The 17,049-nt window shown below is 42.4% G+C and overlaps 1 protein-coding gene across 1 annotated transcript; it reads left to right on the top strand.

The window, feature by feature from the left end:
• Positions 1-1,760: 1,760 nt before the first annotated feature.
• Positions 1,761-15,926, top strand: klf3 (Kruppel like factor 3 (basic)). Its single transcript, XM_084931293.1, has 6 exons — positions 1,761-2,071; positions 9,528-9,588; positions 10,039-10,531; positions 11,267-11,402; positions 13,418-13,584; positions 13,666-15,926. Exons 2-6 carry the CDS (start codon positions 9,547-9,549, stop codon positions 13,845-13,847), a joined length of 1,020 nt encoding a protein of 339 aa, XP_084787419.1. The 5' UTR covers positions 1,761-2,071; positions 9,528-9,546; the 3' UTR covers positions 13,848-15,926.
• Positions 15,927-17,049: the final 1,123 nt, after the last annotated feature.

Consider the following 17,049-nt stretch of genomic DNA (forward strand, 5'->3'; position numbering starts at 1 on the left):
TGCAAAAAGAAGACGCATTTACATTTTAGGACTTTTATAGAGTATGTTTTCAGAAAAACAAAAAGTTGAGATAGGCTTTCACAACAAGCACAACTATAGCTTGTGGAAGTGAAATATTAGCAGTTTCTTATGATCAAATTAAAGGCAAGTTACAGAAGTAATGTAATACCAGGCTCTGCGGCAGCAACAACCTTTAAATATGTTGTAATACAGTCTAAACACGTTACAATTTATATAATAATAATAATGATGATGATAATAATAATAATAATAATAATAATAATAATGACTCATCTTTGGTAAGATAAACATGCATTTAGGGATGGGAATCGAGAACCAGTAGTCCAATTCCTTGGAGTTAGTCTACCTGCCTATTGATTCCGCTTAGGAGTTTTTGCGCTTGTGCTAGTCATCTGATTTCAGCTTAACTGTGAGAGGAGGAAAATAGCAACACAGTCTAGAGCATGGATATGGACATTTATTTTATTATTATTGCACAAAAGGACGAGATAAATGGTAAAGTGGAAAACTGCATCCGGGACAGAAACAACCGCATTATGCTGCTAATACAACTTTGTACAGATAGCATGCTAACGCTAAGCTAGCCAAGAACCCAGAGGGAAAGCTGAGTGAATGCTGACCCCAGCAGCCAGACCCTGAACTTCAACGGGTAACAAGCAGATAAGCAGTCAGGCTGCAGTCTCACTTCTTACCTGTTCACGTTTCTAAAGCAGAATCACTGTGACAATCGCTTTTTTGTGCTGGTTTTCATCTTTGAAATTAAGTAATTAAGCTACTGCATTATTACTGCAGCTACTGCATTATTTTTTAAGAAGAGTGTTCTGTGTAATATGCGTAATAATTATTTTTGAGTAAGACTCCAACACTGATCACAACAAACATGCACAAACATTTGACCCACAGCTTAAAATTAATTCACATGAATGTAATTTCTTTATTGCTACCTAGCAATGGTAGTGACCTTAAAAAAACCAATAACTCAACGGGAATCGATATCACATCATGCATCCCTACATGAATTAGTTAAATACAACATGCTGCAACACTGAGGAAACTCTAGTGTGATGGGGTGTTTTGCAACAACAGAGCAAAGTTGTGACAACATCAAATTGGGCTTTGCAGTTTTTGTTTGTGGGGTTAGTTTAGGGTGCATACAGTCTCAGGTCTTCTACTTTTCGCATCCCCTACAAAATAAAAGCACAAAGCTAATACAGGACATGCTCAGAGATGGTTTGTAAGAACCTAAAGTAGTAATAAAATAAAATAAAATTAGATTATGAAAATATAATGAAATGAAAATTGTAATAGTGGAAAAGCTTTATATATTAAGAAAATAATATTTAACTGATAGCTGGAAAAATTCTTTCAGTTTACAATTAAGTTTCATACTTTAAGGATTTTGATATTTTTGTACTTTTAATTATGAATAAAAATGTGTTCTTTCAAAGTACAGTTTTGCCTATTAAGATCTTAATAGGCTGTTTCTTTCACTTGTTTCTATTCTGTCCATTTCTGAAAAATACGCTATTCAGTCTTATACAAAATTATCCAGATACATTCAAGTTGTAGTAGGAGCGTCATAATCATATCACATTGTTGTTTGTTTGCGTTTAAAACTTGAAATTAGCATTACACACACAGAGAGAGAAACACACATAGATACATAATCTGGACCACTCCGCCCCGGTCCCGCCCAGCGGCCCGACCCCACGGACAACAGACGGCGGGTCATGTGACAGCAGCGGTTTGTGAACGACAAAAGCGGACTCTCACAAATGCTCTGCCACAGTGAGACACACACACACACACACACAGAGGAGTTTCGTAACTTGGGGAAGTTTTACGGAGCTATCGATCACAGAAGCGTCTTGTTGTTGTTTTTTCCTTGCTGTCAGTGACACAGCGGAGGACCGAGCGTCGCCTGCGTCACCTTTTCAGCGGAGAGTCTAATTGAGTTTCTCTCTGGGAAGGGAACCTGTGCCTTTCAGCAAGGCAGCCGCGAAACCACCGTCTCTCCTTGCAGGAACACACCGTATACCCCATCTGAGAGGTAAGTCTGACTCGGTGACTTCTTGACAGCATTGTGTCCGCCGGGCTGCCTCACAGGCTGACCCCGGCACGGTCTAAATTTCCTATCGGATGTGCGGTAAAGTCAGTAATTGCAACGTGGTCTTTTAATAAAAGCTGGATGTGGTAGTGGGATTGATGTAGACTATTATTCCTAATAGATTACAGCAGGGAGAAGTAGTCCATAAATTAAATTTGCGGGTCGGGGTTTTAATGAGAACAGACGGCTCGTGCGTAATTTGAGGTTTGATTAATTAATTAGTTAATTACTCACAGCTGTTTTCTGTTCCGTGCCTTCAATTCAGCATGTTTGCTTAATTTATCTTCCTATAACACTGACAGTGGTGAACGTTGTTCTTCTTAATTTATTGATTAATGATTAATGAGCTCAACACTGGCTGTAACTTATGTAACCCGACTTTAGGCTGTTACAAGTCACGGGGAGACGATGCTATTTTGGGCTTTCAGAGCCTTTTAAAAACTAAGGCTGTTGTTAATTAACATAAATGTGGATTTATTTGTGTATGTGTCTTTTCCCCCCCATCATCAAATAACACGATATGTTATTTCTTTGTTGTATAGATGTAGATTATAGTAAAGTTATTACTTGGGGATCCTTTTTATCTACTAATTACTACCTTTTTTATTCTGTTACATTTTAGTAAGTTTTGAGAAGTACATTTTAGATTATTTAAAAATGGATTCACTTTTTTTTTTTTTTTTTTTTTTTGAGTTGGGGGAAGAAATATTTCCATATAAGGAAAACGGCAACATTTTGAGAAATGGGTGTTTGCTGGGCTCATCAAGTGAAATGAATCATAAGAACTATCATATTTATTGCTGATTATTGCGCACATGACTCATTTATTCATAGGTCAGATTGTGAAACTGTAGAGGCTGACATTGATGCAGAATAGAGCAGTGATTTGAAAGATGAGCCTCAGATTTTGCTGTGTGTCTGTGCTGAGTTCAGTTACAGATGGGAAAATATGTGACAGGTGTGTGTGTGGGTGAGGGTGAAGGAGAGGGCATCTGATTGTTTGTTTTTTCCCAAACTGTCACACCTGAGATGTTGTTTCAGTCCTGTTGTGTCACTGCATTCTTTACAATACACATCTCTCCTTGTACTCTCCCTCTGTGTTTCTCTGTCTCTCCCCGTTTCCTGTGCTTTGTTTCAAGGCTGAGGCTTGCGTCACACATTCCACTTGGCATATGAAGCCCTTATCCTGTTTAGAGCCTGGAGAGAGAGAGAAAGACGGGAGGAGAGAGGGAGAGAGATGTGGGGGGTGGATGGGTGGAATGAGGGCGACATCTCTCCCCTCCCTGTTGCCTGAAGTTTGTACTTTTGTTTCACTGTAGAGCAGAAAAAAACGGATGAGTCGCTGTTCCGTTTGTGTATTACCTGTTTATTTGTCTGGCATTAGTGCAGTTAGGGCAGCACAAACACGCACACACGCCCCAAATACTCCACCCATCCCTACGCCTTTTTTCCTGAATCAACATGCTGATGTTATCTGGTGGAACAAAATGCGCAAGACTGTGTGTACACACGCATATGCACGCGCGCACACTCTGCTCAAAGGGCATGTGCTAGGGAACATTAGGGCTAAACATTAAACGGGTGGATGTTGAGTAGTTGGTGATTCTCCATGAGAAGTTGAGGAAATAAGGACACGCTGCTCCACAGGCGGCCATAAACGTGAAAAGCTGTGACTAGTTGCACAAGTTTGCAGAGTGACAGGACAAGGATGCTTAAACACAGCCACGTTAGAGCACAAACACACACCGAACACTTGTGTGTTCAAACCACTGGATTGAGCCACTGTGACTGTGTAGCTCCTTCTTTACTGCCCCCCACCCCCCCATGTTTGAGGTTCATTGAAGTTTTGTCATATTTTGGTTGAAACCCACTTCATTTTCTTCCCCATTTCTCTCTCTGCCCTGTTCTTTCCACTTCCATTTTGACATAGTTTGGTCAGAGCGGCTGTTTTCTTTGCCCTTTCTCTCCTTCCAGCCCCCCACCCCACCTCTCTTCTCTCAGACTAGGGAGGTGTAATATGTGTGTGTGGAGTCAAACAGGAAACCGCAGGCCCCCTGCAGCAGCACCCCCCTTTTGGCTTCGCTCTCCTCTTCCTCCTCCTCCACCTCCTTCTCCTCTGTACACCCCCCGACCCATCACGCAGTGTGGAAATAATAACAGTCAGACTAAACTCTAAGGGCTTCCGCTTCTCTCCCTCTCCTCTTGTTCTCTCCTTCCCTCTGTCCTCAGTTGTCTGGAAAGCCTCAAAACGCTGCGCACTCTCTCGCGCACCCCGTCAAGTTCGACTTGAGGTGCGCGTGTGTGTCTCTGTCAGTGTTTGAGCCTCGCGACCAGATGAGTCTGGTGTGTCTTTAAATGTGTGTTTCTGAGATGATGGATCCTGTTTCCTCTCCCCTGCTGATGGCCCCCCTCTGGCTCCCACCCCCCCATCCCCGAGGTCTGCAGGCCTGCAGCCTCATAGTCTAGTTGAGAGGAGCTCAGGGGGACTACATGCCCGTGTGTGTGTGCATGTGTCTTTGGGGGCGTAAAAATACGAGAAGTGGGCTGCGTGGCTCAGATGAGGGAATGGGAAGCCAAAATAAGAGGAATGGGGGGGAGGTTGGGGGTAAGCAAGGGCCTTGAAGCGAGAGGAGTCAAAATTGGAGCATGTGCTGGGTTATTAGGGGAGTCATGAGCAGGAAGTGAGGTAAGGGTTGAAAGCAGGGAGCAAGGGGCTACACTTGGGAGTGAGAGCTTGAAAGAGGGAATAAATTGGAATGAGTGAGGGGCAACAGAAGAAGTGAGAGTACTTTAGGGAGAGGTCAGGAAAGGGAAAAGTTAAATGTTGGAATAATATTGGATGAGTACCTGGATGAGTCATGCAATTAGGATGTTAAATTAAGACTAATGGGCGCCTTCCCTGAAGAGTGTGAATAGGTAGTGAGTTTGTATGTGAGGTTCTCCTTGAGTCGACTGATATCACGACATGAAGCATTACAGGACTGTCACAAGGTGAGAATGACTTAGGTGAAGAGGGGGTAAAGATTTGGAAGAGGCTAGAAGACGCTAGGCTGAAAATGTGTGTGAGTGTATTGTGGCATGTTCTTGGACAAAGATGTTGTCTGGAGGTTTTTGGTCTCTCTGGTGATCTCATCATCTCCAGCCTGTTGCCATTAGAGAGAGACTTTGTGTGTGCCGGCCAGCTTTTGTCTGCGTGTGTTCCAGTATGTGTGCGTGTCTGTAATAATTTAGTCCTTTTAGTGATTTAGTGTGTGTATTCTGTTGAGCTAGCAGAAACGTGTGTGTGTGTGTGTGGTGGGGGTGGGGGTGGGGGGGGGGGAGTCCAAGCCACAATATTTTCCCCTTCAGTCATGTTGTTTTATAACATTCACAGAGGGGGAGAGAATAAGAGTGTGGGGTGGTGTGCGGTTCAGATAAATACAGTAGTAAAGACATGAGCGATTGCTGGGGAGCGAGTGGAGAAGAGTCCAGGGGTGGAGACACAATAGAGGGGTGTAGAAGGTGTTTGCAGAGTGGGTTGGGGTTGAATACACCGTAGCTCCACTGACCTAGAAGGACAATATTTGCGGACATGCACAAACTCAAACCCAGTAGCAGAAAAAAAACCTAGCCCAAGTAGGGCGACTTATTTATCGTGATGATGCAGGAGTTTGGTTTGTTTGTTTTTACCTGGAAAGGCAATAAAGGAAAAGAGTGCTGACTAATTCCTGTCCTCGAGCATGTCAGTTCAATTTCGTAGAAAATAAGAGCACATTCTAGTGAGAGCTATGACAAATGCAATCAGCCTGCTGCTGCGTAGAAACAAATAATAGGAAAATATCCAAATTAATTAAACCAAAGATATTCAGGTTAATGTCTTATAAGAAAGAACTCTTCACATTTTCATGGAATATGTTTTTGTTTTGTTTTGTTTTTGGGGGGTTTTTTTTGGGGGGGGGGTTCTTGTGGGAACTTCTTAAACGGTTAATTCAGTTATCAGAAATGCTGCTCCAGCTGCAGTTTATCTCTAATCTGCTGAGGCCTTGTGGCCACTGAGGAAGATGCTGCACGGCTGAGTGAAATTTCTTTCCTGTGATTGTTACGTTTGTGCGACTCATTGTGCTTATTCTTTCATGAGACACCCAGAGGGAAAGTTTCTCCCTCCTTTGCTTGCCATCCTGCTGTTATCTGATGACTCCTTTCTGTTCATTTTCCTGTGTGGTAAAACCCAACCACTAGGCACACGCCTGTCTTTGGATTAAAGCAAATAACGTGAATTATTTGCCGTCCCTGCTGCACGACACCGGGCTCTGACACCATCGGCCAAATTCTCCCCTGCGTTTACTCGTACCTGTGGCCAACTAACCAGCTGCCAAGAACTCGTTTTCGCGTCTGTCATGCAAAAGTGTTAATGAAAGGGGAAATGCAAGACTATGTACGACAGGTGAACTCTGAGAGCAACATGTTCCTGTCACTGCACGCATTCTTTCAAAGAATTTAACATGCACTGAGCGATGCATATGTTGTTCAGTGAGAGATGAAGCCAGATAAGTGAGGCTCTGAACACTTTGCTTGTGAATATACATGTTCTCACTTACAGGCGTACACAGCCCACACCTGCCCAGCCCTGAAGTCAAAAGATAATTAACACTTCCTGTATGACAAAGCCTAAAGGAGTCTCTGAGTTACTCGTGCCTGCCTTGCACTAGTGACAGCATAACATTTTCCAGTTTTCCGATCCATTCTCATAAATTAAATATCTCTTGAGCGCCTTGAGGGAATTTTTCCAAATTTGGCTCAAATGTTCACTTGGATTCAAGGATTTACTGATTAGAATTGGCAAAGATTGAGGGTACCGTGGCCCCCGACGATATCCGAAGAACACCTGAAGGAGATTTTGTCACATTTGGCACAAACATAGACTTGTACTCGGGGATGAACTGATTAGACTTTGGTGACCTTACACATTTGGTGAGGTACTGATAGTGACGCTAATCACTGAAACCTGGCTCTGTGATCGTCTGCTCAAGATCCGGAGGAGACACGAACTCAGCCTCACGCACGCGAGTGTCAGTCCAGAGCTCGGATAAATAGGAGGGTTACGTCAGGAACGGCATCCGGTGTAAAATCTGTGCCAAATCAAACATGCAGATCCATCTGCTGTGGCAACTGCTTAACAAGCAGCTGAAAGGAGCTTCTTCCTCTATTAAGTACATCTATGTAGTTTGTATATAACAGGATATAACTGACAACTTAACTGGTATAGAATTACAAATCTACAGTAAGTATAAAGGAAAAATAAAAACAAGGAAAATAAGGTTTGCTTAATATTGTGGTGATGTGGACGTGGCATGAGACAATAACTATTTTAAAATGTCATCTTGGACTTTGGGACATTGTCGTGCATGTTTGTGACGTTTGGGACCAGAACATTTTCTGGTCGCGGTTTCTAATGTTTTTCATCAGTGACACCTTGTTCGAAGATGGGATTTTGTTTATTGTGTGTGTTTGTTTCTGGCAGACCTTCTGCTTCTTTTATACACAGCAGGTATTTGCTGCTTTCTTTTCCTTAATCTGTTCTTCTTTTGGGGGGGTTTGTCAGTGATTTTGTTTTTCTTCCTTTTTTCCAAATTCAGAATCTGTTTGTGTTTCATACTTGGTCTCATTGTCACCTTAATGTGTGATTTACAATGACAATAGAACAACTGCTTGACCTCAAGTTGAACTACAGTACAGTACAAACCCGGATTAGAAAACACGCCCTCAAAACACACACAGTTCCCACCTGACGGTAGGCTCTTTGTTTCTTTGGAGCCGGGCAAAGGGTGAGGCTTAAGTCGTCATGTTCACACCCTTCCTGAGCCAGCTAGTGAGCATCCTGCTTCACCATTGGTCTGCTCCCCATCTGGACTGTGTGTGTGGGTGTGCGCGTACATTCCTATATGTGTGCGCTAGGGTGTAATGACTTGTTCTTGCCCATTTGTTAATAATTAAAGGCTAACTTGTCTTCAGACTGTGGACTTTAATCAGGTCACACACACAGACTCCCTCAGGGTACATTCTTTGACAGTTCATGTTGCCTTAATGCACCAGCAGATGCGCACGCGCGCACACACACACAAGCACACAAAGAAGCTAATAAACACCCTCATGTAGCACAAGCAGAGTCATCCCAGCTGCACCTGGCCATTCAAAGCCAAGGTAACTGGAAACACCTTTGAAACCTCACACGCTTTTGATCCAAAATACTCGACAAGCTTTTAGGTGTGTGTGTGTGTGTGTGTGTGTGTCCCATTTCTCAGATACGGGGCAGTTTCTAGCTGCATCACACCTGCAACCGGTTGCATTCTCGTTAAAAAAAAAAAAAAACAGTCCCTTTAATTCACAAGTCTGAATGTCGAGTGTTTTTGATTGACATCGGCAGCGCTATCTGTCAAACGGAGAGTACCTGTTTGAAAACATGACTGAGCGGTGAAAAAAAGAGGAGATGATGTGTCAAGTTTGACAGAAAAAAATATGTCTGGGGCTGAACCAACGTTGATCGTGCCCTCGCTGTCTCCTTTACTTAAATACAGACCCTGTCACATCATTCCCTCTACTTAATGTGATTTATTTTTCACTACGTCACAAAATGTGTGTTTTGGTGTGGCAGTGTCTTGCCATAAGAAGAAGATACATGAACAAGGTGGACGTTGGGGCTATATGTAACTAAGGGTATCTGCTTATCCGTTTTCAGGCGCTCTGACCACAAGATCCGTCTTGTGGTCAGAGCCACTCTGCCCTGAGCAGCGTGCCCCTGGTAGGGTCTCCCAAGGCAAATTGGTCCTGGGTGAGGGGCATGACAAAGTGCGAAAGTCAGAAAACACTCCACCTTGGTGCCAGACTTGGGCTTGCTGGCCAAGTGCCTGGCAGATGGACTTTAAGCCCGTTGTGCAGCATGGTCCACCCTCCTGTGGAGGAGGACAAGCTGCAGTGGTTGGAGTTTTGTCAGTCAGGCAGCAGACAATGCAAAGTCTGCAGCTGTAGTTGCTCGTTAGCATTCATGTTGAGACTGTTTGCACATGGCTATATTTTAAACTAAAAGAAAAAATTTGACAGAATTATTCTTCTACTTTATTCTGACCATTAATTATGACCTCAGATTTAGGTTCTCTACCATTTTTGTTTTGTTTTTGTGTTTTTCTTTTTTTGGGGGGTCACTTATACTCACACAGGGGAGTGTGATAGAGGTGCATTATCTGAAGGATGTGTCCTTTTGCTTTCAGTACTTTAAGTAGAGAGGTGACAAATGTTTGAATAAGTTTTAAGTGTTTCTACAATGTTGCATTGGTGCATAAAGTAAATTATTATCAAGAGTGTGAGCTTAGTGTGTAAATGTCTTCCCTGTATATTGATTTTTGGTGCTGTGTGTATTCTGCAGGAGTCTGGCGTGTGCAGCCATGCTGATGTATGATTACCCTCCGAAGACAGACATTCAGCCGGTAAGGTGTGTGCATGCGCGTGTGCGTGCGTGCGTGTGTGCGTGCGTGTGCGCGCGTGTACGTGTACTCGCATTATCATGCCTGGACATGTTTTTGATACCAAACAGCAACCCCTACACACACTACACACGCACCTATACGTGTCTAGACAGACTGGTTCCCACATTCCAGCTCTTCCTGGACAAACAGGCTAATGTACAGTGGACATTTGCAAACAATAGCTACGCACACTGCCAGGCAGTGGGCTAATGAACACACACTGTATTCTGAGACAAAACAGTTATCTGCTCCCAAACAGAGCGGTGTTTAAATTTTTTGGCTGGCTGTAATTGTTTGTGTGGCAAAAACATGTTTTCCCTGCCATTCAAAGCAGAATGGAAATTTTTAACCCTCTGCTCTTTTGTCCCCCTTTTACTGCTTCCTCTTCTCTCTACATCCTCTCTTTCACAGTCGTTCTATCCTGGAGTGATCTTCCCCCATCCGCCGCACTTCTACAGAATGCACCCCCTGTCCCACTCTCACACCCCGACCGGGCTGACACACACCCAGATGGAGCCCGTGGACCTGTCTGTCAACAAGCACTCATCTTCCAAGTCCCCTCCCTGCTCCTCTGCGTCGACCCCGGCGTCCCCTCGCAGCTCCCCTGCCTCGCCTTACAGCTCGGCGAGCCGCACCTCTTCCCGCAACTCGCCCCCACACACTCAGTTGCGCTCCTCGCCCTCCCACGCTCTCCCGCCGCCCACTTCCTCCCTCCCATGCCCCACCATTGTGTCTCCGGGGGGCCCCGGGGTCATCCCAAAGTCACAGATCATGGTTTCTCAGATCGTACTGCCTCTGCCCATTCTCCCCTATTACCCGCCACATTTGCTGAACCAGCCAATAATGATGAACTCACCTGCCAGCAGCGACGATGACCGTTTCAGGAGCTGGGAGCCCAAGATAGGTGAGAGCAGTTCAGTGTTTGTGTTGCAACTGTACATGAAGCTAAAAACAAAACAAGAAGTCATTAGAGAATCACATTAAAAACACATCAGTGCAGGAGTCATCGTGAAATGTATCCATTTCATGTTGTTACTGCATTTAAATCACATCACTTTTGTGGCATTTTCTTGTTAAATTTGCAAAAATCGTTTACTGATAAATTATCAGTAAACGATTTTTGCAGAAAGAATGAAAAATCATCAGTGATAATGAGGAAATGTTTTTCATTCCCGCTGTTCTTAGAATAGTACCTTTTTTTTTTTTTCTTTTTTTTTTTTCTTTTCGTTTTTTGGAGGGTGGGGGGGGGGGGGGTAATCAGCTGTTTGCCACTGTGATCCGCAGAAGTCTTTGATCTGTCACAGAGACAGACACACAGCATACGGCTACCAGTTTGTTTGCCGTGGCCTTTCCTAGAAGGACTTCTAAAGTAGCAAAAACACTAAAAATATAGTGGAAGTGTTTAAACCTGACTGGTCCAAAAGGCTGAGAAGAGAGGTTTCAGTCTAAACTTGACCTCATGATGGTGCTAATAGAAACTTTAAGGAAAAAGCCACACTGATAGGATTTATCCTCTGGGGACCTTAGATGCCTGATTTATTTATTTATTTATTTATTTATTTATTTTAAAATATTAATTATGAATGTGATTTAGACCTGATCATACTGTCAGCTCACACATTGTTTCATCCCTACCCAGTTCACCCAACGAAGCCTCTGGAGCCACGAAGTGATACCCACGACCTGCACAAGCCAATCAAAATCGAGACTGAACCCGCTCATGACCCCAGCAGTCACGAGAAGTCATCAGTCAGAGCGATGCCACACGAGTACGAGTAAGTAACACGACGACACTCTGAACTATAGCGAGTTTTGTGTGGACTCAGTGGTCAGCGAGTTGTCACAGCTCCTTCTGTTTTCCATGTAAAAACCCACACGCTGGTGGTGGTGGCCACACACCTCACGTCCCCCGACTCCACACTCCTGTTTCACTAGCGTTTTTGACTCACTCCCTGCTGCCGAAGCTCTTATTCTCTGCTCCCTAATCTGAACTTTTGTTCTGCGTGTTTAAAACAAAAGCATGTTGTCGAGATCATTACATATGCAACGGAATACAACCTACAGTCTTGTTATTAGAGAGTCCTGTCATAAGATATGACTGTTCTTTGCATGTCACTGTAGTTTGAGCCATGTCAGTTTCTGGGGCAGTCCCGGGATCAGGGCGGCGCGGTTCTTATTAGCGGGCAGCCAGTAAGAGCCTTGTGTGATTAGGGGAAAAAAAGAAAAACACTGACCGAACTGCGTGAACTTACTGGTTATATCCGAAATTTTAGAGCTTATCTCATTCTGATGGAACATAATTGTTAAAATTTGGCTCCATTTCCAAGTCATAAAACAAACTTTTTGTTTCCAAATGTATTTTATCATCAGCTTGATAACACTAGAAAATGATCTGTCTCCAGCCTGAGTCTGGACACAGTTCTGTTTCCTTCATGTTTGTGGAGCCATAATTTAATTTATTTATTTAGATTCTTGCTTCTGTGAAGAGCACTGGCTATTTGTTATTGTCTGTTTTATTCTTTTGTCCCACTAATAGAGTTTCGGCCACTGGGGAAGTACAGAAAAATATTTATCCTTTTATTTTCCATCAGGCCCAATAGCCACGCCTCACTTTTCTTTCTTTCCTTATCTAAGATGTCACAAGTTCATGCCAGCCATCTGGGTCCTGTTACCACCTTCATTCCTCTTCCTACTGTTTTTGTTTGGGTTATTTCTTCCTCTTCTGCTTCCTCCTTCCCTCATTCTCCCTAATTATTATTATTATTATTATTATTATTATTATTATTATTATTATTACTGTTATTATGATTTATTTATTTATTAAGCTTTGTGTTCATTGTCCAACATCTCCCCTGCACTTTCTTACCTTCCTCTTCCGGTCCCTTCCCCTCTGCAAAATAAGTTTTTCCTCAGAAGAAATAATTGCAAGTTGGATGCACATGTAATAGTCAGCCCTTGCTGGCAGCTAGTGTATGTCCGTGTTTGTGTGTGTGCTGTGAAGTAGACCTCGTTTTTTTTTTTTTTTGTTTTTTTTTACTTTGGCTGTTAGGGCGGTTCCCTTTACAGGCTGCTCTTGTCATCGTGCCAAACATGAAATAATTGGACCCTAAAGGGAAAAAAGAGGGTGCGTCTTTGTGTGTCATCACATCTTGTCAACAAAGCACACACACACCCTCATAAACAATATGTACGTACAGTTGCTATACGCTGCGTGTGTGTGTGTGTGTGTGTGTTTTAGGGGATTTTCTGCACATTCCTTTATGCAGAATTGATCTGTGTGGAATCATGTTTCAGCACTCAACACCTGCTCTCAACTGACACACACACACACACACACACACACACACACACACACACACACACACACACACACACACACACACAGTGATGAAAGACAACTCCTTCTCTCTTGTAACTGTAAAACTTGTACATTTTGTGCGTTTGTTTGCACACACAAAGAAACAGGACTTAATGTGCTCTGACTGGAAACACTGTAGCAGATTCACCTGCTGTTTGACAGTTTTCAGTCTCCTGGAGTTGGTCAAGGATAAATTTATAAACATTGATTGACAGAGGTTGACAGGGCAAGGCAAAGGTGTGGCTGACTGGAAAAGGCGGGTTTTTCAGCTTCCTGCCTGGCAGAAGTTGTTATTGCATTGAAGCCAAGTTAAACTGTGGGTTTCAGTGTCATAAGAGAGGACTTTTGCTCCCTCTGCTGGCAACATTAGACAAAGATGGACAGAGCACCAGCGTTTAAAATCTTTTTCTACCCTTTGTGTGTTTCTTTTAGGGGTAACAACCCATCAGTAATAGTCCACTCGGGCACAAGGCACCCTTTCCCTGCTGATTCACCGGACACACTGAAAAAACGGAGGATTCACCGCTGTGACTTCAGCGGCTGCGACAAAGTGTACACCAAGAGCTCCCACCTCAAAGCACACCGCAGGACACACACAGGTGAGCCTTCATTCATATACCAGAAGCCTTAAACTTTTTGACATCTTCTAACAAACCTCGTGTAATTTCCTCTCTTTGCAGGGGAGAAACCCTACAGGTGCAGCTGGGAAGGCTGCACGTGGAAGTTCGCCCGTTCAGACGAGCTGACGAGACACTACCGCAAGCACACGGGAGTCAAACCGTTCCACTGTCCCGACTGCGACCGCAGCTTCTCCCGCTCTGACCACCTGGCTTTACACAAGAAACGACACCTCCTAGTGTGAAACCCTCTGCCGTGCAACTTGAATGCAACTCTGTGCTGGGTTCAGTGTTGGACTACACCACTTTGACTTTAAAATGAAATGGCTGGCCTTACCTGGACTGCGACAGGGAGTGAGGAAATGTTTCCCCAGGGTTAATTTTTAAACCCTTTCACCTCATTAAGCCAAAGAGAGGAAAAAAAAGCTGGTTGCCAGCTCACACATTTAAGACCAGCTCATTTTTATAGAAATATGGTAGCTGAACCAAACTTCTGATCAGCTGTGGAAGGGCCAGACACTTTTTTCTTTTTTTTTTTTTTCTTTTTGCTTGCAGCTCCTCAGCTGGCCTGAGAGCAGCGGCCTCTTGTGGCTACACAACCAAAACAGCAGTTCAGTCTGTGCAAGCCACATGGCATGCTCACAAGCTTCTCAGCGCAACATTCTCCAGCTTTAAAGCTTTTTGTTTCACATGCATTCAAGTAAACGTTTGGGACTTGGACACACACTTACAAATACATATTTTTTTTGCTCGCTACGCCAATACAATGTGAAATGTTCCAGAATGTATCCTATCACGCCTACTGTGCATTGTGTCATAGATACTTCAGCTTTTTCTTTTTAAAACACTCGTGCCAACTTCCTCCTTTGGGATCTGCTATAATTAAAAAAACAAACACACCACACACCTCATCTGCCTCTGCAAGCTCAGATCATGAAGTGATGACAGGTTGCTAACGCTCGCTTTCTCTTGTACATACACTCTCTTATTAAAAGCAACTCAGCCTTGGTTTCGTGTACTCGTGGGTTTTAACAGTCTAGTGGGCAGTTTCAGTCAGTGAAGTGTTTTTATGTTTTCATTCAGAAATGTGAAAGTTGCTGCACAGGGGCATTAATGTGTCGGTGAGGAAAAAGACACCACTCGGTCAGTTTAAGGGTAGAAGCAATGAAATTGTGTCTTTACCGATTTCTTATGTTGAGTTTGTGTAGATATGAACTGTTTCGGTTTGTGACGTGACACCGAGGTAGCTTTTATTATTGTGTCACACTTTGATACGGGGTGGGGAGAAAATGCAAAATGCAAGGCAGGGAAATTTAAAAAAAAAAAAAAAAAATTTAATTTTGTAATTTTTATATTCAGGAGCAGTTGAGTTATATTCCAACCCACTCTACACATGCATTTGTTTTAAAAGAAAATTAACTTGTACACAATTAATACTTTATCATTCCCCTAAAAGTCAAATCAGGGATTATTGTTGTAGCAGATATTCTGCTGCCAAACCTTTTTTTTTCTTTTTTCTTTTTTTTTCTTTTTAAAAGTGCCATAAAGGTTTTTGGAGCACAATTTTCCACAGCTGGAGAGCAATACACTTTCTCTCTTTATCTTTTTTAAATGGCGCCTTTGTACATCTCCAATGTGCACTTTATATATATTTTATAAATATATATATATGTATAAATAGTATGTATGAGTACATTATTTAACATTCCCAAAGCCAGACATTTTAAATCACATCAGGTTTTTTTTTTTTTTTTTTTTTTTTTTCTATCACACATTTGCTTTTGGGTTTAATTGGAAGGTGTCCAGTTCAGCAGTTGTCTTGGTTTTTTTTGTCATTTTCTAGTCATGTATACAAGAAGGTGTAACCCCGCCATTTATTCGCATGTACACGTTCACACACCCCGAATGTAGCAGCTCAACTGATCTGCATTTGCTCCTTGATGCCTTTTGCAGTTTGTGCTTTTGTTTGTTTTTTTTGGTTTTTTGGTTTTGTTTTGTTTCTGTTTGGTGTTTTTTGTTTGTTTGTTTTTTTTTGTTTTTTTTTCCTTTTTGTATCTTTGCAAATACAATTGTAATATTAATATCTATATTTTATAATTCATTGTTAGACTGAACGGGCAATTAATGGTTTTTATTAAGCATGATTTTGATACTATTACATATTTCTAGTGTTTATGATAAACCCTGTCTTTTTTTTCTAATTAAATCTTACCGTTGGCAATTCAAAGGGAACTCATTAAACTGTGAACGTATGGTCTTTCTGCAATTTAGCATTTTTAAACAAAATATTCATACCACTTAATAAAGTTATTGCAATATTTGAAGCATGTATTGTTGTTTGTTTGTGATTCTGTTTTTTGTTCACCTGTTTGCTAGTGAATTAGCTTATTTTAGAAGAGAAAAGTGTGTGTGCATGTCTGTGGATACTACAGAAGGAGAAAAGGACTTTTATTAATTGGCTAGGCAGAGATTTTGAGCTGGAAAGGATGTAGACTGATTAAGGGTAAGTGAAGAGTGTGCTGGGAAACCAGTACTTTGAGGAGCTGCTGAATGAAGAACATCTGAGGGAGGAGAATAAATGGAGAAATTATAACAAATCAGGAAGTGTGGGCAGCGATGAAGAGTGGAAAGGCAGGAGGTCCAGAAGACATACCTGTGGCGGTATCAGTCGGAAAACTTTACATAATTTCCTCAGGGAATCAGTCACAGTTTCTCCAAGACAGTAAGAACAATAACTAAATATTTAATCTTAAAAATTATACAGTATATTACAAAGTTATAAAATATAACTAATAGCTACAAATGACTCTAATTATAAAAATTCCACCATATAACACAAATTACATAAATATATAAATATGGTTGATATTAAGGTGCTGTTGCCCAGTGTGTACATTTGTTTTACACGGAGGGATTGTACAGTGAGATAGCCACAGGCAGGAATAAATGGTGCAGATGTCTAGGAGAGAGGGACTTCAACTAGATTGTTTAAAACATTCTTGGAGTATGAGAGGATGCCTGGGGAATGGAGAAGTGAACTGATTTTTGAAGAATAAGGTGGTGTAGTAAAGACAGGTATGATCTGGGGTGATGATCAGTGAGCAGCAGTGCAGCTTAATAGTGCGAAAGAGCACAAGGGATGTTAGCTTTGCTTTGAGAGTGATGATAGAGAAGCACAGAAAGGTCAGAAGGAGCTGGACTGTGTGTTTGTCGATCTAGAGAAAGCATATGATAGTAGTACTGAGAGAGGAATTGTAGTACTACATGAGGAAGTCAGCAGTAGCAGAGAAGTATGAGCATGGCTGAGAACATGTATGAGCATGGCTGAGAACATGTATGAGGCTAGCGAGACAGTGGTGAGGTGCATTGACAGATGGGTTCAAGCTGGAGGTGGGATTACATCAGGGATCAGTTCTGAGCTTCTTGTTTGCAGTGGTGATGGACAGG

The sequence above is a fragment of the Perissodus microlepis genome, chromosome 6 (assembly GCF_051167445.1).
Source record: "Perissodus microlepis isolate ML-2025 ecotype Zambia chromosome 6, ASM5116744v1, whole genome shotgun sequence".
Taxonomy (NCBI): Eukaryota; Metazoa; Chordata; class Actinopteri; order Cichliformes; family Cichlidae; genus Perissodus; species Perissodus microlepis.

Bases quoted from the DNA above. Each gene is read 5' to 3' on its own strand.
- klf3 (XM_084931293.1), top strand. From the start codon at position 9,547: ATGCTGATGTATGATTACCCTCCGAAGACAGACATTCAGCCG. The intron at 9,589-10,038 runs GTAAGGTGTGTG...TCTCTTTCACAG, and splicing joins CGAAGACAGACATTCAGCCG to TCGTTCTATCCTGGAGTGAT. The intron at 11,403-13,417 runs GTAAGTAACACG...TGTTTCTTTTAG, and splicing joins GCGATGCCACACGAGTACGA to GGGTAACAACCCATCAGTAA.